We start from the raw sequence: 20,684 nt of genomic DNA on the forward strand, positions 1-20,684 counted from the left end.
TAATTTTTATATAAAATATAATATAAATATACAAATTATTAATATTTTATATAATATAAATACACGAATTACCGTGCGTAACTGCAGCCGCTAAGCCTCCCGTTAACGGTGAAAAAGGGTTGAAAAAATCAGTTGGGTCAGTCTTCAATTCTGTGGAAGGAGTTAATTGTGGCGCCACGTCTCACTCAATCATATTTGTTGGACAATTCTACTGTCCTTTATATCCAACAAATTTTTTTTTAGATTTTGAGGGTGGATATATTGTTTTCAAGTTGATATGTGATAAGTATCATACCCGAGGCTTTTCTGGTTTTCAGTTTCATGGCATTAATCAGTATTTTTGAACTTGTTTTGGCCTTCATTTGCTTTCTGTTTCTCTGCTGCTTGAGAAATAAGAACGATGGGACTCCAAAAAGTTTCCCGCTTGTTGGGATGATGCCAGATCTTCTCCTCAACATTCATCGGATTCACGACTGGGGCACTGAGGTTCTCGAAAGAAACCATTGCACTTTTCTTTTCAAAGGCCCTTGGTTTGCTAAGATGAACACGTCGGTGACCTGCGACCCTGCCAACATTCACTACATAATGAGTTCCAACTTTCAGAACTTCCCCAAAGGATCTGAGTTCAAGGAGATGTTCGACATCCTGGGAGATGGGATTTTCAATGCTGACATGGATTTGTGGAAAGAGCAGAGGAAATCTGCTCAAGGATTCATGAGACATCAGCTGTTCCACCAATTTTTGTTGAGGACTAGCGGAGCTAAGGTGGAAAACGGGCTAATTCCTGTCCTTGAACATGTTGCCACACGAGGCTTGGTGGTCAACTTGGAAGATATTTTCCAGAGGTTTACATTTGATTCTACTTGCATCTTGGTTACTGGCTACGATCCCGAGTGCCTCTCCGTGGAATTCCCTGAAGTTCTTTTTGCCAAGGCCTTGGATGATGCTGAGGAAGCCATATTTTATCGACATGTCAGGCCACCAACCCTTACTAAGTTGCTAAGGTGGCTGAACATTGGGCAAGAGAAGAAATATAGAAAGGCATGGGAAGTTCTTGATGACATAATTGTTAAATATATATACCAGAAAAGGAAAGAACTGAACAAAATGAACGAAGGGTTAATATGTGAAGAAGGTGTAGATCTCTTAACATCATATATATTAACTGATCAAGAGAAGTCATCAGGTTTGAAATGTGATGATAAGTTCCTGAGAGACACCATTTTGGGTATGATGCTTGCAGGGAGGGACACAACGAGCTCTGCTCTCACTTGGTTCTTTTGGCTGCTTTCTAAGCATCCGGAAGTGGAAAACAAGATCATAGAAGAGCTTAAATCAGCCATACGTGCAGAGGAAACACAAAAGAAGCGACTATTCAATGCTGAAGAGGTAAAGAATTTGGTTCATCTACATGGAGCATTGTGTGAGGCAATAAGGCTGTATCCACCGGTTCCGTTCCAGCACAAGAAACCTCTAAAACCTGACATTCTTCCCAGTGGGCATCCAGTTGATCCAAAGACTAAAATCTTGTTTAACTTGTATTCAATGGGAAGAATGAATTCAATCTGGGGGGAAGATTGCTTAGAATTCAAGCCTGAAAGATGGATTTCGAAGCGAGGGATTAAACATGAACCATCATACAAGTTCTTGTCCTTCAATGCAGGGCCAAGGACCTGCATAGGAAAGGAAGTGGCATTTGTTCAGATGAAAGCGGTGGCATCTGCTATAATTTACAACTATTGTATTCATGTATTGGAAGAAACCCCTGTTGTTCCTGCTTTATCCATTATACTGCACACCAGGGATGGACTGATGGCTAGGCTCTCCAGTAGATGGGACTAAAAATGCATGCTTGAAAGTTGAATGGGTATTGTAATCTGAAACCTGGGGCATTTGCTATGTAGTTGATTTAAATCTGGAATAAGAACATGCAGCTCTTCTAGCCTTTTCCATGTTCGTAATAACATTGAATGTTGCTGCTCCTCATAATTTGATCTGTTTCTATCATAAAATTCATTCAAGAAATTGATCAAATACAAAAAGAAGCCAGCTTTCTTACAAAGTACAAACAAACAATTAAACTTGGTTTTAAGTGGGGACAACTTTTGTTTGATTCGTAGTCTAATTGATTATCACATGATCATTACATATCACAAGACAATTTTTTTAGAGAAAAAAATTTCAAAAACAAAGTAAGATGGAAAATGAGGAAAAAATAGAGAAAGAAAATCAAATAAAAATAGTAACGAAAACAAAGTAAAAAAAAAGAAACATTGGTAAGTGAATAATCAAAATAAAGATATGTCAACATTCAATAATGATACAAAATAATGAAAATAAAACAAAGTTTGGTTCATTAAGATAATATAAAACATTAAATAATGATTAAAATAATAAGAATATTACTTATTCTCTATCTTAGGGGATCCTTGTAAACAATATACAGTATGTTGATTTTGTTGGTAGTTTAGAATATATTGTATTTCATATTGAATAAAAATATTTAATTATTGATAAATAAAATTAATTTTTATATTAATTTTTTTATATTTTAAATAATTATGTTTGAACAAAAACAATTATCATAAGATAAATAGTTATAACTATCTGAATATGAATAAATTATTATTCATAAATGTTATAATTATATAAAATGTTATAATAAAAATTTATGTCTATTTATTTATTATAAATAAATCTTTTAATATAATAATTTTTGTTACTTTTAATTTGAGAATGTGAAGTTTTATTACATCCAAAAAGTATAATTACCTTTAAAAAAATATTCTTCACTCTTTAAAGTTAAAATTTTTTATATTATTTTTTTCTCTTATTTATTTTTTCTAATATGCTCTTCTCTGTATATTATATACATAGAAGCTGTACAACATAGATTAAGGAAAGAAAAAAATCCAATTAAAAATTCGCACTTAAATATTCGGCAAATGTCATAAATCATTAGAAATAGCGTGAGTAGACTCATTTAAGGGTTTCTCAACTTGCACGATAACAGTTTCCTCAACCACAAACCAAGTGCCGCTGTTACGCTTCTCTTCATCAAATGACTTAGAACAGCTCCGTAAAGAAACATATAACATAATGGTGAACACAAGATGGAAACCTTTGTCACTCACTAAGGAACAATTATCCCAAGAATTTTTATGAGATTTTTTCAACAATGACATGGTGCTTGATACTACCAGATATAGAAAGATGGTTTCTCTTCGTTGTACTGCCCTATTTCACAAACTACAGATTGAATTTGATGGGAGAGAGTGATGAACCAAAGAAGAAACAATGTCAGGCTTCTTCTTCTTCTAGATTTGTTCATTCTTAAATTTCCAGAAAAAAGAAAGAAAAAAAAAGTTGAATCAATTGGTATTGGCATTTGCTCTAGGCTATGTAATTAGGGTATGGTTTCGTATTTGTTCACGTTCAACAAAATAAAGGTTAACGTGGCGTTACCACCTTGCTTCTAGGCAACAGTTTCTGAACATTTCAGAAGGTTCAGTGGGGTGATATCTTTAAATCTGTTTCCGTTTTTTATTAATAAATTTTAAAATTATAATTACATAAAAATATAAATTAAAAATCTCATATTAAAATAAAATTTTAATTATAAATCACAAGTTTCATGAAAATAAATTCAAATATGAAAAAAGTATAAACCATATCAATACCAAAACATAGAATTAATTGAAGAAATATATGGCATTCTAACATAATTCCAACTCAATTCAAGATTTGATGAAAAAAATAAATTATGAAATAAAAATATAGTTAATAAAATTATATTAGTAATATAGTTTTTATTGAAATTCCTTTATATATATATATATATATATATATATATCAATGGATAGTTTCTATAATTTTACTCTCGTAATGAAATGCAAATAATATCTTCTAATTTATTTATTAAGATGCGAGTTACTTATTTTATTTTTATAAAAAAAAATAAATAGATGTTAATTAATGGTATTGCCAACCACTCCAAATTTGATATTTGATGGGAGGATTTCCCTAACAAAGAGAAAACCTAAGAAAATGAAATTTCCTCTATTTATATATTGACTATACGTATGAAATTAAACCAAACATAATCTTTTAATATCAATTCAAACCAATTTGGACAATATTTGTTTGTTTCCATAGTTTAATTATACCATTACGTAATAACAATATTAAGGTTCGGAGTTTCATCAAGGATTGTATTTTAGAATAGACTAACCAACAAGAAGTTGGGGAGTTGATCCCATCAATATATCATTACAACAGGAATTTCATTTTGGCCACACATGCCTTATTCTATCAATTCTATAATTGGATTTTTTTTTTTGTGAATTTTTATTCATACGAGTTAAATTTTAAATAGATATTTAATCCGAAATTAATTAACTATGGAGTGATATATTATTTGTGTTTAAGATGTCTTCAGCTTAACTAATTATATGATAATTTTTACCATTAATTTAATACTCTTCTGGCCCACATATGTATGGACAATAAATTTATTATCATATTTATATTTCAAGAAATTATTTAATATATTAATAGTTAAATTTTATAACTTCATACATAGAGTTAAGAGATGACACATATTTTATTTTTTTAATTATTTTTTTATTTTTTTATATATACAGTAAAAGATATGTATAATCATTTTAAATCCGTTTGTAAAATTAAAAAATTTTATTGTCATTGAATTTGATAATTTTTCATATATTTTTATATTTTGCATCATATTTTTTGACACTATCATGTGGTATGAAATAAAAGTCATTTCACTTCACTGAAATTTGAAATATCTCTATATCTAACGTAATTCTGTTACATATCAATTTCATAAATAAGCTATTCTCTTATTTTTAAAAAAAATCTTTCTATTTTTTTGATTGTATGACTTTATAAATTAGTTTGATTTTTCAACTTACAAATTAAAACTTTACAATTATCTAAAAGTATATTCAAATTAATAAATATTTAATTTTAGCAATTATCGGTTTCTTTACCCTATTATCACAATTACTTTATTCATGAATAGAAAGTGAAAAGTTTAATTCATTAAATCCAAAAAAAGATGAAACCTTTTCCTCTTTCTTATCTATCTATTTTCTTGTAAATCTATTTAATTTTGTTAATTTTTCAAAAGCCTTTATAAGCAAACCTTAAAAAAAAATTTATCCATTTTTTATTCTTCAAATTTATCCAGATTTTGTTTCTCTAAAAAAATTCATCGAATTGTAAGTTTTTTTTTTTTTTACCATTTTATTTAAACTCTTATGATTTATTAATGAATATACTCACTAATTTATATTGCCCTTTTGTAAAATCTATTATTTAATAAACCTAACTTACAAATTTTGAAAAAAATCTAATAATGAATTTGCTGATTTGTACTGTAAAATTCTCCACTCATTTCAATTTTTTTTTTTTTTTTGTTTTTGTTGAACATGATAGATCTCACTTTCGTTTTTAAAAAACTTAATATTTTACTGGTTAATAAAATAGGTATGTATAAATATTTTTTAGTGATTTTAAGTATTTTTAATTATTGTTATTATTGAACCGTAGCAGCCCGCAAAACATTACCTAATATATATTATTTTTAAATATAAGTTTATTTAATAATCAAATAATTTATTATTTTTTAAATATATATATTAATAGATAGATTTTAACTCTTCAATTTTACTTGTGAAATTTAAATTTCTATTGTCATACAAGATAATAATAATTTTCTTTTTGTTATTGGTATTTAATTTTTGTAAAGACGTTGTTAATATTTAAAGATTTTGTATAAAAATTTTATATTCATATATATTTATATTTTCAAATAATCTCTTGGTCCCTTTTTATAAGTTTCCTTTTTCATTTTCGTGGATTAAAAAATAAAAAATAATAAATGATTAAAAAATAAAGAATATCGGTGTTCGAAAAAAATATAATTTTAAGAGATTAAAAAAATAAATAATATAACAAAAAATGTGTAATTACTTTTTGATTTCATTGAGTAATTTTTTTTATTACGCCATTAGGTATGAATTTTATGTGTAAAGATAATGCACTTGTCTAATTATTTCAGGAAACTCAATACCTCATTACATTTTGCAAGTTTTGTAGTTCCTCAAATTAATAGAAAACATCTTTAAATTAAACTCTTTAGAACTCATTTGAAGAGGAAAAAAAAAAAGAAAATGAGATATATGTTACTATTTTAATTTTATTTGTGAAGTTAAAAAATTTTAATATTAAATAATTTTTTAAAAAACCCTTAAAGTATTATACTGTTATTTTATTTTTCTTAAATAAATTTTTATAGTTTTATTTTACTCAAATAAATTTTTATCTTTTGATTTCTATCCATATAAACTCTTCTTTCATACAAAAAATTAAATTACGTAAAGACTTTATTTCAATATAAATTACAGATTAAAAATTTATCTGAATTATTTAAATAAAATAATAAAATATATTAATTTTTATGTTATTGTAACCAAAATAAAACAAAGGGAAAAATGCCTTTATTGCAAACCCTACCAACCTCAAATGAAAAAAAAAAATTTAATCTTTTCTTGTAGAAACCTTCACCCAATCAAATACGTAGGATCAGAACCTTAATGAGTGTGTATTAATTTAAATTAATTGATTTTAAGTTAATATCAAATTTTGTCTTTAAACAAAAAAAAAAAAAAGAGTTTTTATGATTATACGAAAAGTTACATTAAGATAAATAAATTTTATGATTATTTTTAATAGTTAAATTTTTAATTTTTTACTCAATAATATTCTTTTTTATTTGTAATTCTGACATAATATTATTTAGATTATAATTTTTTTTCATATTTATTTATATTTTAATTTGATTGTCAGCAGAATTCTTCTTTTACTGTTGAAAAAGGAAAAGAGTCATCTTTAGAAAACTTATCATTGGTAACTTTTCAAATATAAAATCATAGGTTTATCAAGCAAAACGTCTTCTTTTTAGTTTTTTTTTTTTTTTTAATATTTGCATATTTTTAATATAATTCTAACTCTTGTTCAATTACGTGATAATTTTAAATAAGTTATGATAATATGATGTTAAAATAATATAAATAAAATATATAAAAATAATATAATTTAAAATTTTAATAAAATTTATAAAATAAATTTAATAAAATTAAAATATATATTTTATATATTTTTTTATATTAATTATAATACATAATTTTTATATAAAATATAAAATAATTATATAAATTATTAATATTTTATACTATATAAATACGCAAATTGTCGGGCCTAACTGTCGCCCGCTTAGCCTCACGTTAATGATGTGAAAGGGCAGAAAAAATCACTTGGGTCTATCTTCAATTCTGTGCAAGGAGTAAATTGTGGCTCCACCTCTCAATCACATCATATTTGTTGGACTCTTCTACTTTCCTTTATATCCAATAAATTTTTCTTAGATTTTGAGACTCATTGGATATATTGTTTGCAAGCTGGTACTTGTCAAGTATCATACCCAAGGCTTTTCTGGCTTTTCTGGTTTTCAATTTCATGGCATTAATCAGTATTTTTGAACTTGTTTTGGCCTTCATTTGCTTTCTGTTTCTCTGCTGCTTGAGAAATAAGAACGATGAGACTCCAAAGAGTTTCCCGCTTGTTGGGATGATGCCTGATCTTCTCCTCAACATTCATCGGATTCACAACTGGTGCACTGAGGTTCTCGAAAGAAACCATTGCACTTTTCTTTTCAAAGGCCCTTGGTTTGCTAAGATGAACATGTTGGTGACCTGCGACCCTGCCAACATTCACTACATAATGAGTTCCAACTTTCAGAACTTCCCCAAGGGATCGGAGTACAAGGAGATGTTTGACATCCTGGGAGATGGGATTTTCAATGCTGACATGGATTTGTGGAAAGAGCAGAGGAAATCTGCTCAAGGATTCATGAGACATCAGCTGTTCCACCAATTTTTGTTGAGGACTAGCCGAGCTAAGGTGGAAAACGGACTAATTCCTGTCCTTGAACATGTTGCCACACGAGGCTTGGTGGTCAACTTGGAAGATGTTTTCCAGAGGTTTACATTTGATTCTACATGCATCTTGGTTACTGGCTACGACCCCGAGTGCCTTTCTGTGGAATTCCCTGAAGTTCTTTTTGCCAAGGCCTTGGATGATGCTGAGGAAGCCATATTTTATCGACATGTCAGGCCACCAACCCTTACTAAGTTGCTAAAGTGGCTGAACATTGGGCAAGAGAAGAAATATAGAAAGGCATGGGAAGTTCTTGATGACATAATTGCTAAATATATATACCAGAAAAGGAAAGAACTGAACAAAATGAACGAAGGGTTCATATGTAGAGAAGGTGTAGACCTCTTAACATCATATATATTAACTGATCAAGAGAAGTCATCAGGTTTGAAATGTGATGATAAGTTCTTGAGAGACACCATTTTGAGTATGATGCTTGCAGGGAGGGACACAACGAGCTCTGCTCTCACTTGGTTCTTTTGGCTGCTTTCTAGGCATCCGGAAGTGGAAAACAAGATCATGGAAGAGCTTAAATCAGCCATACCCGCAGAGGAAACCCAAGAGAAGCGACTATTCAATGCTGAAGAGGTAGAGAATTTGGTTTATCTACATGGAGCATTGTGTGAGGCAATAAGGCTGTATCCACCGGTTCCGTTCCAGCATAAGGAACCTCTAAAACCTGACATTCTTCCCAGTGGGCATCCAGTTGATCCAAAGACTAAAATCTTGTTTAACTTGTATTCAATGGGAAGAATGAATTCAATCTGGGGGGAAGATTGCTTAGAATTCAAGCCTGAGAGATGGATTTCGAAGCGAGGGATTAAACATGAACCATCATACAAGTTCTTGTCCTTCAATGCAGGGCCAAGGACCTGCATAGGAAAGGAAGTGGCATTTGTTCAGATGAAAGCGGTGGCATCTGCTATAATTTACAACTATTCTATTCATGCGTTGGAAGAAACCCCTGTTGTTCCTGCTTTATCCATTATACTGCACACCAGGGATGGACTGATGGCTAGGCTCTCCAGTAGATGGGACTAAAAATGCACGCTTAAAAGTTGAATGGGTATTGTAATCTGAAACCTGGGGCATTTGCTATTTAGTTGATTTAAATCTGGAATAAGAACACGCAGCTCTTCTAGCCTTTTCCATGTTCGTAATAACATTGAATGTTGCTGCACTTGAAAATTTGATCTGTCTCTATCATAGAATTCATTCAAGAAATGATCAAATACAAAAAGAAGCCAGCCTTTTTACAAACTACAAACAAACAAACAAATAAACTTGGTTTTACACAAAGTATAAACAAACGATTACACTTGGTCTTAAGTGGGGACAACTTTTATTTGATTGGTAGTCTAATTGATTACCACATGCTTATCTCATATCACAAGTCAATTTTTTTTAGAGAAGAAAATTTCAAATACAAATTAAGAAAATGAGGAAAAGACAGAGAAAAGAAAATAAAATAAAAGTTGTAATGAAAGCTAAGAAAAAAAAAACTTTGGTAAATAAATAATCAAAATAAAGGTATGTCAACATTCGATAATGATACAAAGTAATGAAAACAAACAAAGTTTGGTTCATTGAGATAATATAGAACATTAAGTAACGATTAAAATAATAAGAATATTACTTATTCTCTGTCTTGGGGGATCCTTCCAAGTAATGTACAATATGTTGGCTCATCTCTGTATATTGTATACATAGAAGCTGCACAACATAGTTTAAAGAAAGGAAAAAAATCCAATTAAAAATTCACACTTAAATATTCGCCAAATGTCACAAATCATGAGAAATAGCGTTGAGCAGACTCATTTAAGGGTTTCTCAAATTGCATGATAACAGTTTCCTCGACCACAAACCAAGTGCCACTATCGTGTTTCTCTTCATCAAATGACTTAGAACAGCTCTGTAAAGAAACATGTAACACAAGGGTGAACACAAGATGGAAAGCTTTGTCACTCAAAATAAGGAAAAAGAAAAGTGTACATAATCTGCCAGGTTCCACATAAGCAGAATGCTTGAACTCGTAAGTGGTTAAAGCTTACAACCCTAAGGAACAATTATCAATTTAGAAAGCACAGCAGCAATTGTACTAAAAATAACACACAGCAGCTCTTTTAATCATTCAGGTCAATTCCAGTGAAAAAGATTATCTGAGTTAAAACATCAATAGTAACAATCAAACAAGCTGTTGTTTCTCATTTTGAAGGGAGGGCCATAGAGGGAGAACAAAAGGTGGATGGGGTGTTATCCAAGAGTTGACAACTCACCTTGGAACAAGTATAGACAGCAAGCGTCAGCCAGTTCCAATTCTCCAGAGAACCTTTATGACAAGCATCAGCTTCTTCTTGCAGAAAATATATTAATGGCGGCATAAGCTGCATTTCAAAGTACCTCGAAGTACCACAAAGCTCACAATTCCCAGCATCTCCCACCTCTGTTGCAGCCAGAAGAGGCTTCCCACCAAGTGCATATCTGAGAACATAAAGGGCAGTGAGAAACTTTTATTCACTCTCTATTTGAGACATTAAGAAGTTAAACAAACAATATTAATATAATTTCTCCTTCTTTTTTTTTTGCTCATTTTCCTTGCAGTGGGAGAATGATACTGAGAGTAACAGTGCCTAACTCAAATTACTAATAGAATCAACGTTAACCAATAAATCTTCCTGCAGTAATCTGGGTGATGACAAAGTGAATTTTTCCTGTTCTTTTTTTTTTTTTTGGGTACATTTATTATTCCACCGTTGATGAACTTTTGGAGTTTAACTAAGGCCTAGCAATGATGAAATCATGAACATATAATAAGGAACAATATGCATTATCCCATCCCTTATCAACTTTGCATTGATCCCAGTGATGGTACAGAAATGGGAGGAAGTCTATATGCCAATTTAAGCAAGGCTTGTCAGCATATGCATTCAACAAATAACCCTAAATGACCTGAAACATTGCTCCGGAGATGCATCCAATTGTTTCTTGAACTTGAGGTAAGTCCTGTCAGCATTCAGAGCCTTATCGTATTCATAATTTTCTGCTTCCCATGTTTCTTCTTGTCCATGATCTTCAACATCACTTTCTTTCTCCTTGACAGAAAGTGAAGAGTAATTTGAACACATAGAAGCAAAATCCTTCAATGATGGTTCCGCCTGACAGTAAATGTAGAAGCACGGCATCACTGCAATAAAGGAACAAAATGAGTTGAGAAAAAGCATTATTAACACAACAAAATTTTTTTGTTTAGTATACAAAAAATATGAGGACATAATTTAGATGGTAATTTGAAGAGATTTTGAAATCATAATACAACTCTCCAGACCAGAAAGTATAAGGAAAAAAAAAAGTTCTTGTATTACTGCTTTCCACATCAAAGAGAAAGATGGAGAATACAGTGTTTGCAGCAATGTGTGGAACAACTTGGTTGTTATGCAACTTATTAAAACCAATGGCACTTGGGCTATAAAAAAAGATTGCATAGATTCAAAGCCATCACATATGATTATATACATAAAGTACTTCTGACAAGTAACACATCACAGAAAAGGGCAAACTCACCTGGTGCATCAGTATCTAGCCCAATCGTTTGTGCAGGTAAAGGCAAAGACTGCTTCACAGAACTCTCAGAATTCCGGTTGCTATTCGTCTTCTTGGGTCGTGAACTCAACTTTGCTGCTTCAGCAAATGCTTTACTCAAATCCTCCAGATCCACATCTTCATCATCCTCATCACCCAAATCCTCCCACCAGCTAGTTTTTGAAACAGAAACAGAAGATGCAGCTGCAAGAATTTTGTCCGGAGTAGCAGCAGAGGATGATTCATTTGTATTGTTCTCCATTTTCTGAACTCGAAGAGCACGCCAACTATATAGTCATATTTCATTAAAAAAAGTACACATCTAAATAGTCATTTTTCTTGTACAAAAAAGAGAACATAACATTATACAGTTAAAATATTACATTTCATTGATAAATAATGGTCAAACAAACAATTCAGATAAAGAACCTGGGAGGAGTGCTACCACAACTTGGTGTCACACACCCTAAAACCAGAAGAAGACGCTCTTCTATCTTTACAGTTTCACTTGAAACTGGAGCATAAACCTGAAGAGAAATTTAGCAAAACAACATAAATTATTGTATTTCCATATTGAAATTTTGTGCAACATGAAGAAAAAGCATTAGAGTCCAAATATAAGAGTACAAAAGAAAAACCTGAGCAACAAGACAGAGTTTACTTCCACATTGAGAGCAGTGAAAAAGGGTGGGGTTTAAAGCCTCCATAGGAAGAGGCCAATCCTGTTTAAAAAACAAAGTGAAGGGTAATTTTTACAGGTTGATAAAACAGAAAAACAAAAAAAGCCAACAAAAAGAGAAATGGTAACGATATGTAGACCTAAAGAGAAAGAGATTTACAGGAAGTCCACCAATTTTTGTAGTATAATGATCAGAGGGCTCACGGTTATCCTCAGCCCATGGCCCTGGCAAGCCAAGCATTACTCCACTCATGTCAGTAGCCCTGATACAACATAAACAATTAAACATGATGAAAAAAAATTAGTAATTCAACTACTTCCCAAGAAAACCCAAAAAATATAAATTCTGGGCAAACCCCTAACTCTAAGGAAGAAACCAACTTTCTTGTCAAATGAATGTTTGTTTCTAAGGTTTCGGTGTTTTCGATTGGGAAATCTGGAGGAGTGGTGGCTCGCTTTTTGCTCAATCGGCGTATGCTTTGCTTGCTTCTCTCCAGTACTCTGTTTCAAGTCTCCAATTTGAGGGGTTTTTTTGGGTAAAATATTTGGTCAATAAACTATTATCTTATTTTTAAAATGTTCATCTATTTAATCTTACTAAAGTACGAGTAAATGATTTTTTTTTACTCAATTATTAATTTTTAATAATACATTATGGGATCAATAAAAAATTTTAAATTTAAATCTTATCGATAATTACATGTTAAAAATGTACGACTTATAATCATTTATTTAATAAATCATTTGACGTTATTAATATAATATTATAAATTACATTAATATAGTAATAACACATGATACATAATCCCTAACGTAGCATTATATGTTTTTACATTGTTAGATATTATAAGAGACTAAAAATTAATTACTCAAATTTTGATAACAAAATTAAATATTTTGTTAATAATTTAATAATCATGTTAAGAACATATCATAATTAAAAGACCAGTTATATAATATATTTTTTTAAGGTAGGGAATTAAACAACAACGTTTAATTCACAGCATATTCGGAAAATATTAAGAAATTTGCTTAGGCTGGATTATATAAAATTTAGTTATGTATTAACGCATGTGACATTAATATAAGGTTTTTCAAAAAATTAATATAACAAAAAAATAAATACTAGTACTTGTCAATTTTATTAAACGCTTAAAAACTCAACCGTCTATGAAAAATGGATCCTTAATGCCAATCTAAATAAACTATTAATTAAGATACTTCTTCCAAATAATAAAAAAAAATATATAGTATTATAAAGAAATAGCATTTGTTTACATCAACCCCAGAGATTTTTTTTTTCCCCCTTTTTAAGCTCAAGCATTCAAGATAGCCTGCCAGAAGCCTCGAAGAAGTCTACATATTTCAGTTTAATTTTAATATTTGTACGAGATTGAGCCTGAATCTGGACCAGCCTTTAGTTGCCACCTTTATCCATTGAATGTCACCCTGCATCACATTTTCAGGCTGCAAGAATTGCAAATGGCTTGGAAGTATAGTAAGAACTCAACTCTATCATAACTCAATTTAGAACTGTATTTCTGTCAAGATTTTATATACAGATAGTGCTGGTGGTCATTCACATCCTAGGCACTTTACACTGTAAAATTGATTAACCAATGGATCATCTTTAACCAATGTATGTATATATAGATTGAATATTTCATTTCCATCTCTTGGAATTCTTCAGCCCTTTCGACTTTTGTTTAGCAGCTTGAAACGCCTTCATTTTCTGCTTCTTTCGAGCTTCCTTCTCAGCCTGTTAAACCAGGGGATATAGAAAGGTTGCGATTATGTAAACCATGTGACCGTAACCTATCCAGTTTAGAAAGCTAGGAATCACAAGGGTAATGCTTACCTTGGACATCTTGGATTTGGCTTTCACTTTAGGAGCTTTCTCTTCAAGATCTGCCTCACGCTCAAGCTCCTTAGCCCTTGCCTCAAGGTTCTTCTCCAGATAATACTGTTCAACAGAAATTTGTGCCAACAGTTAATCCGGAAAGAAATGACTCAGTCAACAGCATGTTTCAGTTAAATACCCCAATAAACTTAGCTGATGGAGAAAAATAGCAAACAAGCATCTGAAAGTTTAGATTCTGGATGAACTCATGGAAGATAGAAAAAATTCAGTTCTTTACCAGATTGAAAGTTGAACCAAGCCAACACTCCAGTTGATTAATTCATAACAGACAAAGAATGTGTAAAGAAAAAGGCAGGAGATAAGACTATGCAAGCAGACATTCAAGGCAGCAAAGGGAAAATAAAGGATGAAAAGGGTTCAACCAAGAAAGCCATACTCACATTGTAATCGCCAGCATAGTCCTGCAAATGGCCATCTTTTACTTCCACTACTCTGTTAACTATTTGCCTAATAAAATATCGGTCATGAGAAACAGTAATGACAGTGCCACTGTACTCTCTAATTGCCTCCTGATAGAATAATGAGAGATTGCAGAATTATTGAGTGATAAAACTAAATGCTACAATATTGATAAAAAAAGGTCAACTGGAGAAAATAGAGAAAAGGTTAGAAAAAAACAAACCTCTAGCATCTCTTTTGAGGGTATATCCAGGTGATTAGTTGGTTCATCCAAAACTAATAGGGTTGACGGTTTTACCATGAATTTACAAAAGGCAAGACGTGCCTAAATGAAACAGGAAAAGGCAACATTTAAATTCATGCCTTTAAAACAAAAGAGGAAAAATAAAGCATAGTATCTAATATGATTAAGCATGCCAGGTGCTGACAAACAACATGCAATTCCCATTAATTCACAAAAAAGTATGCTTGGGAAGGATCAGACATGCAGATCATGACACATTAAAGAAAACCAGATTAGATTAGTCTTGTATCAAAATTCATCAGCTTGTGAATGTTAAAAATTTGAATTCAATTTAGCATCGGACAATTTACAAATTTAACAAAAGTACCCTAAATTTTGCCAAATTGTCCAACAGGTAGTGAATTAACACCAATACAATTATCAGCCCATAAGAATAGATGCCCCAGAAATATTGGAGTATAAAATAAACGAGATTGAAAACAGAATTTTCTAATGAAATCCGTAATAGCAAAAAATGTATCCAACATATAAAATTATATATAGAGTGTAATTACCTTCTCCCCACCACTCAAAAGGGAAACCTTTCTGTCAAGCATATCAGCTTTGAAGTTGCAACGTCCAAGGAGACCCTTAATATCATCAATTCTCCAGTCCTCAGCAACTTCTGTCACTGTCTGGAGCACTGTTTTATCCAAATCAAGAGCCTCAGCCTGAATGAATTGTTGATTAAATTAGCCAGTGCTTTGCACTTTGTCAGCTCAAAAGGAGAGCTTAGCAACTAAGCAGCAAGATCAAAAGCATCTCAGATACAAATAACATATTATTCACAAAGACCAAATACCTGATTCTGCTCAAAATAATTTGGTACAACATTATGCTCCCCAAGCAGCACTTCACCTCCTCTTGACTTCTCCAAATCCATTATCAGTTTCAGTAAAGTACTCTTTCCACAACCATTTGGACCAATAATGGCAATTTTCTCTCCGCTTTCAATTGTAAGATTTGCCCTGTTAAATAACAGCTGATACACAAACCTCAGTTTTGTCATAAATGAGAAGCTTAAAAGTCCAAATTGTCTTCCTCACACTACCAAACATCTTAACTCACCTCATCATCATAACCAAATTCCAGATTCTTCATGGTAAGAACAGATCTGCCACTTCTTCCACGCTCCGGGAACCTAATCTTCATTTGTTTCCGTTGAAATGGCTTCTCTATTTGACCCTCTTCTTGAAGTCTCTCCAGCTTCTGTTATCACTCAGAAAGGAGAAGGAGATTTTAAGTAAACAGAAAATGTTTAGGGTTTGAAAAATTAATCTCAGTACAAGCACAAAGTCTAAGAACCTGTAACCATTTGAGTAGCAAACACTATCAAAATCAAAAGACAAAAAATTTACGCAGCACCGACCTTATTCTCCAAATAAAGTTTCAATGGAATATTGAACTAATTTTAGGAAGATAGAACATTCATGAAGATAACTTAGGAGAAATGGTCTTTATGAAATAAAATTAAAATGGAAGAGGTAGAAGAAAGACGAGAAAAATAACCAAGTTGTGTTTAAAAAATTAACTCTCTGACCACCATATCAAAGAAAAATACATAGGTTTCATCCTCACAAATTTCACACCATTCATATGATCCTCCAAATAGTGGATCATTTGTGACCAAAATAGAAAAATAATTGATCTGATAAAAGTGATTACAAAACTTGATGACAAAAGAAGAAATTCTTGTGGGATAAGATAGCAAAACTGTAAGCAAATGATATAAAACTACAACTAAATTTCAACACCCATTTCCTAATGAATCATAATTAACATAGAATTCAGATGAATCCACTTGAAATAAGGAGAAAAGAAACTATCCCCAACTTACAACCTGTCAATATAGGTGACATTTTACTTTCTGGTTCCAGTTCCACAAACCAAATCTACATTCAATGTCACTTACAAATTTATGTAATTAATTCTATAAAATAAAATCATCCATGATTTACTAAAATCTGATGAAAATCTAGGCATTCATTTGAAAGAATACTGTCAGTCAAGCAGTTTGACAATCTGGTAGTAATTTCTTTTCATCATCAATAGATGATATTTAGTGGATAATGTACGTAGGTCTAAAACTAAACACTGCTATTATTGAATGCTAACCAAGAGGACAGCTTGGATTCCTCAAAGATGAAATGGATATATTTCAGAACTGAATGCCCCCTCATACATACATACCTTTTCAGCAGAAGAAGCACGGCCGGAATTTGCCCCTGCACCTAATCTGTTTATCAAATCTTTTGTCTGCTCAATTTCCTTCTGCTGCTTCTCCCATGCAGCATACTGAGTTTCAACCCATGCTGCCTTTGCCTCAACATACTGTGAATAATTACCCTCAAACGTTCTGCAAACACCCATATCTGTCTCCACAATCTTTGTACACAACTGATCTAGAAAAGCTCTATCATGAGATATAATGACCATCGGCACTTCTTGCTTGTTGAGATATCCTTCAAGCCACTCAATTGTATCAAGGTCAAGGTGATTTGTAGGCTCATCCAAAAGCAATAAATCAGGCTCCTGCAAATTTACATGTACTTCAACAAACAGCTAGCAACGCCAATATACTCTGCTACACATCATACACATGAACCATGAATTAACAACTTCTACGTCATCAAAAAATATTTAACAAGCTAAATATTTTGTTAGCCAATTCAAAGTTTAAACTTATAATCAACAGATGCCAAAGTCATTTAAGCTGCCAACAGTTGAAATTAGCAGCCAACCTCCAATTACAACTATCACTTCTGCAAAAGTATACAATCTCATTTTCAGCATTACCATTAATATATATGTATATAGTGATCAAATATATTGGTTAATTATCAATCGCTTATGGATTCTACGAGTAAACCTCTATATCCCTTTATCACTCATAAATAAGGCTCAAGAAATTCATTGCCCCAACTTTTTCTCAACAAAATTAAATAGAAACCATACACTATTTAACTATGAATAGAACATTTATGCACCAAGATATGCAGAAAAATAACAACTTTACCTGCAACAAAATCTTCCCAAGTGCTATCCTCATCTGCCACCCGCTACTAAAACTTGCAACCAACCTATCCGAATCCTCAGGGGAAAACCCGAGCTCTGGCATCAACTTACTAACCTTAGCATCAACCTCATCCAAATCCACAGCCTGAGCTCTCCTTTGCAACAAATCAAACTCATCCAAAAGCCTTCCCATCAACTCCAAATCCTCGGTAGCCCCTCCTATCGCCTTCTGAACCCTCTCTAACCGATCAGAAATCTCCATTTCCTCTTTAAAAGCACTCATAAACTCTTCTCTCACTGTCCTACTCATCGAAACCTCAAATTCTTGGTTCAAAAACGCAACTTTCATGTTGGGTTTGGCCTTTATAACGTTCCCTGAATCGGCTTCTTCTTGCCCCGTTATAATTCTCAACTGGGTCGTTTTCCCTGCTCCGTTTACCCCAACCAATCCAACTTTCTCCCCTTTTTTCACTTCCCAACTCACATTTTTCAAAACCGTTACTCCTTTATAGCTCTTGCTAATGTTTTCAAGCTTTACACCGGAGGAAACACCAGAAGCACCGGTGTTGGAATGGCCGTTGCCACGCTTTCGATCAATTTCTTCTACTGCGTTAGTTGAAAACAATGATTCAATGTCGTTTTGAGGGTCTTTAACGAACGTTTCAACGCTAAGAGTGGAAACTTGGGCAGTTATTTTAGTGGTTCTAAACTTAAGGGTTTTACGGGAGGGAAGAGAGGAGGAATTCGGAGTAAAAGAGGGTCGAAGAGACATGAAGAATGGGGAACGAAGGTCTAAACGGTGGAGTTTGGTGGAGAGGTCCATGTTTGGGTAGTGGGAAAGTGAATGAAAGTACGGGAAAATGAAAGACAAAAAAAAAAATAACAGAAGATTTCTGAAGAACGGCAATGAGAAGTTTCTCAGTGACAGAGAAGATGAGAAACTCTCAGCCCACAAGTTGAGAAAGGGACTGGCGGCGGAGATTTGTTGCCCATCCAAAAGAATAAAAAAAATTAAATCTTTAATTTTTAAAAAATAATAGTAATAAATTGAAATTCTCTAAAATGACTTATTTTCATAAAAAATTAAAGTTAAAATTCTCAATAAATAATTGATTCAATTAATAAAAAAATATTTTTTAAGTAAAAATTTTATATTTGAGTTAAATCAATTATTGTTTGTTAGATCATCTCATATATATATAATTTTTAAATATTTATTTTAAATTATTAAATATAATACATTTTATTTTAATTAAAAATATTAAATAATTTGTTTACCCTAAATTTTTTATAAAAAAAAAATTAAAAGTTATTATTTTTTTTTTTTCAAATTCCTTTCACCATAATCATTTTCCCAAATTTTCCATCAGTTGTTTTCAGTAAGGAAACCAAAAAGAAATATGTTGTGGCCCATTACAAGAGACAGATAATGCCGGCCCGTTGATTTGTAAGAAGAGATTTTGTGGTTGCCATTGGCCAGCCAAACAATGGAAAGGAAGAGAAAGTTGCTTGCCAGTTATTGCCACGTGCAATCTTATGTTTGATTCTGCGCAATCCGCATATCCAATCAGGATAATATCACAAATCCTCTTCGATTTTCATTGAAGATTGAAATGGGCGATTATTGTTTTTGATGGATGAGAATTGGACAAGACAAAGTTCACAGCCTACAGTTGCACTAAATGGACCGACAATAAGGAACCCAAAGATACCAGACTTAATGGGCCTAAGGCCTATTCATCAAGGCCCATCTCAACACTGCACAAATTTCAACTTTCACAACAAAGTTTTTTATGTCGACAGCATTTGAATGAACTAATCAAAATAAAATATAAAAAATTATGTAATATTCGATAAATCATTAAATTTTTAATTTTTGATAATTTTAAATATTAAAAAAAATAAAATAATTGTATATCAATAAAAATATTTTCAAAGTTCAATTTTTTCTCAAATTTAATTTAAAAAATAATCAAATTATTCAAATTCAATTTAATTAAACTAAATTTTCCTTAATTTACTAAGAATCTCAAAATTCAAATCGAATTCAAGCTTGATTTAAAGATAAAAACTCAAATAAAGTTTTAAAATATGTAAGTAAATGTTATATTTTAGTTTTTCCTATGACATATAAATATTTTAAATTTTGATAAAACTTATAAGTCACTCACGCTTACAAAATTGACTCAATTCGATTTATTATTTAAATAATTTGAGTTTAAATTTGACATAATAATAAATAAATTAAATTTAAATATTTATTTGATCAAATTCAAATAACTCATAAATAATTTGATTCGTTTATAATTTTTTAATTATGAAGTGAAATTTATAAAACTTATTGTAGTATAAGATCTTTTATACATTGCAAAAAGTTTTTTTTAGCAACAAGATATAAATTATTTAAGTGTGCTACATATGCTAGCATTTAACTATTTACAAAAAAAATGTACACCAAAATTGCTATAAATAATCAATAGGGTAGATGCATAATATTATCCTCATATAATAAATAATTAATTTTTAAGAAATTCTTTGTTATTATTTTTGGTTATTTTAATAGGTTTCAATTGAAATTAACATGTCATTAGGATTGTAAACCGATGACATGATGATTTTTTTTTTAGCAAAGCCTTTTGTATTTCCTGCCAAACAGATTTATTTATTTATTTATTTATTTTAATATTGTAATTAAAAATAGGATTGTTAAAATCATACAGTGAGCATTTTGAAACTGAGAAAGATTAAGATTGATTTTTTTTGCAAAAAAAAAAAAAGAATAAATT

At 31.3% G+C, this 20,684-nt stretch overlaps 3 protein-coding genes and 1 pseudogene across 8 annotated transcripts; 2 read left to right on the forward strand and 2 right to left on the reverse strand.

Annotated features, from left to right (window-relative positions):
* The first annotated feature begins 227 nt into the window (after nucleotides 1–227).
* LOC111291956 (alkane hydroxylase MAH1 pseudogene) lies at nucleotides 228–1,945 on the forward strand (annotated as a pseudogene). Its single transcript, XR_016345523.1, has one exon. The product of XR_016345523.1 is annotated as an alkane hydroxylase MAH1 pseudogene (transcript).
* A 5,351-nt stretch (nucleotides 1,946–7,296) lies between these two features.
* On the forward strand, nucleotides 7,297–9,167 carry LOC111291878 (alkane hydroxylase MAH1-like). The gene has a single exon (XM_022883985.2). It carries the CDS (start codon nucleotides 7,543–7,545, stop codon nucleotides 9,061–9,063), a length of 1,521 nt encoding a protein of 506 aa, XP_022739720.2. The 5' UTR covers nucleotides 7,297–7,542; the 3' UTR covers nucleotides 9,064–9,167.
* Nucleotides 8,258–12,801, reverse strand: LOC111291879 (uncharacterized). 5 transcript variants are annotated; one of them, XR_002690447.2, is made up of 9 exons: nucleotides 12,662–12,801; nucleotides 12,441–12,543; nucleotides 12,240–12,323; nucleotides 12,031–12,128; nucleotides 11,584–11,888; nucleotides 10,972–11,206; nucleotides 10,299–10,503; nucleotides 9,659–9,934; nucleotides 8,258–9,222 (listed from the first exon to the last, which is right to left on the reverse strand). XR_002690447.2 is itself a non-coding variant. In XM_089766361.1 (8 exons), exons 2-8 carry the CDS (start codon nucleotides 12,531–12,533, stop codon nucleotides 9,812–9,814), a joined length of 1,143 nt encoding a protein of 380 aa, XP_089622487.1. In that variant the 5' UTR covers nucleotides 12,534–12,543; nucleotides 12,662–12,801; the 3' UTR covers nucleotides 9,585–9,811. The 5 variants fall into 5 exon arrangements, 2 of the variants coding, with proteins under 2 accessions (XP_089622487.1, XP_022739722.2); XR_002690448.2 differs by having other exon boundaries at nucleotides 12,421–12,543; nucleotides 12,662–12,682; XR_016345525.1 differs by having other exon boundaries at nucleotides 12,441–12,705.
* Nucleotides 12,802–13,776: 975 nt separating this feature from the next.
* Nucleotides 13,777–18,920, reverse strand: LOC111292577 (ABC transporter F family member 5-like). Its single transcript, XM_022885022.2, has 9 exons — nucleotides 17,900–18,920; nucleotides 17,074–17,415; nucleotides 15,952–16,092; nucleotides 15,686–15,865; nucleotides 15,399–15,554; nucleotides 14,824–14,925; nucleotides 14,582–14,710; nucleotides 14,139–14,243; nucleotides 13,777–14,039 (listed from the first exon to the last, which is right to left on the reverse strand). The coding sequence occupies exons 1-9, from the start codon at nucleotides 18,719–18,721 to the stop codon at nucleotides 13,944–13,946; spliced, it is 2,073 nt and encodes a 690-aa protein (XP_022740757.2). The 5' UTR covers nucleotides 18,722–18,920; the 3' UTR covers nucleotides 13,777–13,943.
* Nucleotides 18,921–20,684: the final 1,764 nt, after the last annotated feature.

This window comes from Durio zibethinus, chromosome 10, assembly GCF_047325235.1.
Source record: "Durio zibethinus cultivar Kanyao isolate XHJ-2024 chromosome 10, ASM4732523v1, whole genome shotgun sequence".
NCBI classification, from domain to species: domain Eukaryota; kingdom Viridiplantae; phylum Streptophyta; class Magnoliopsida; order Malvales; family Malvaceae; genus Durio; species Durio zibethinus.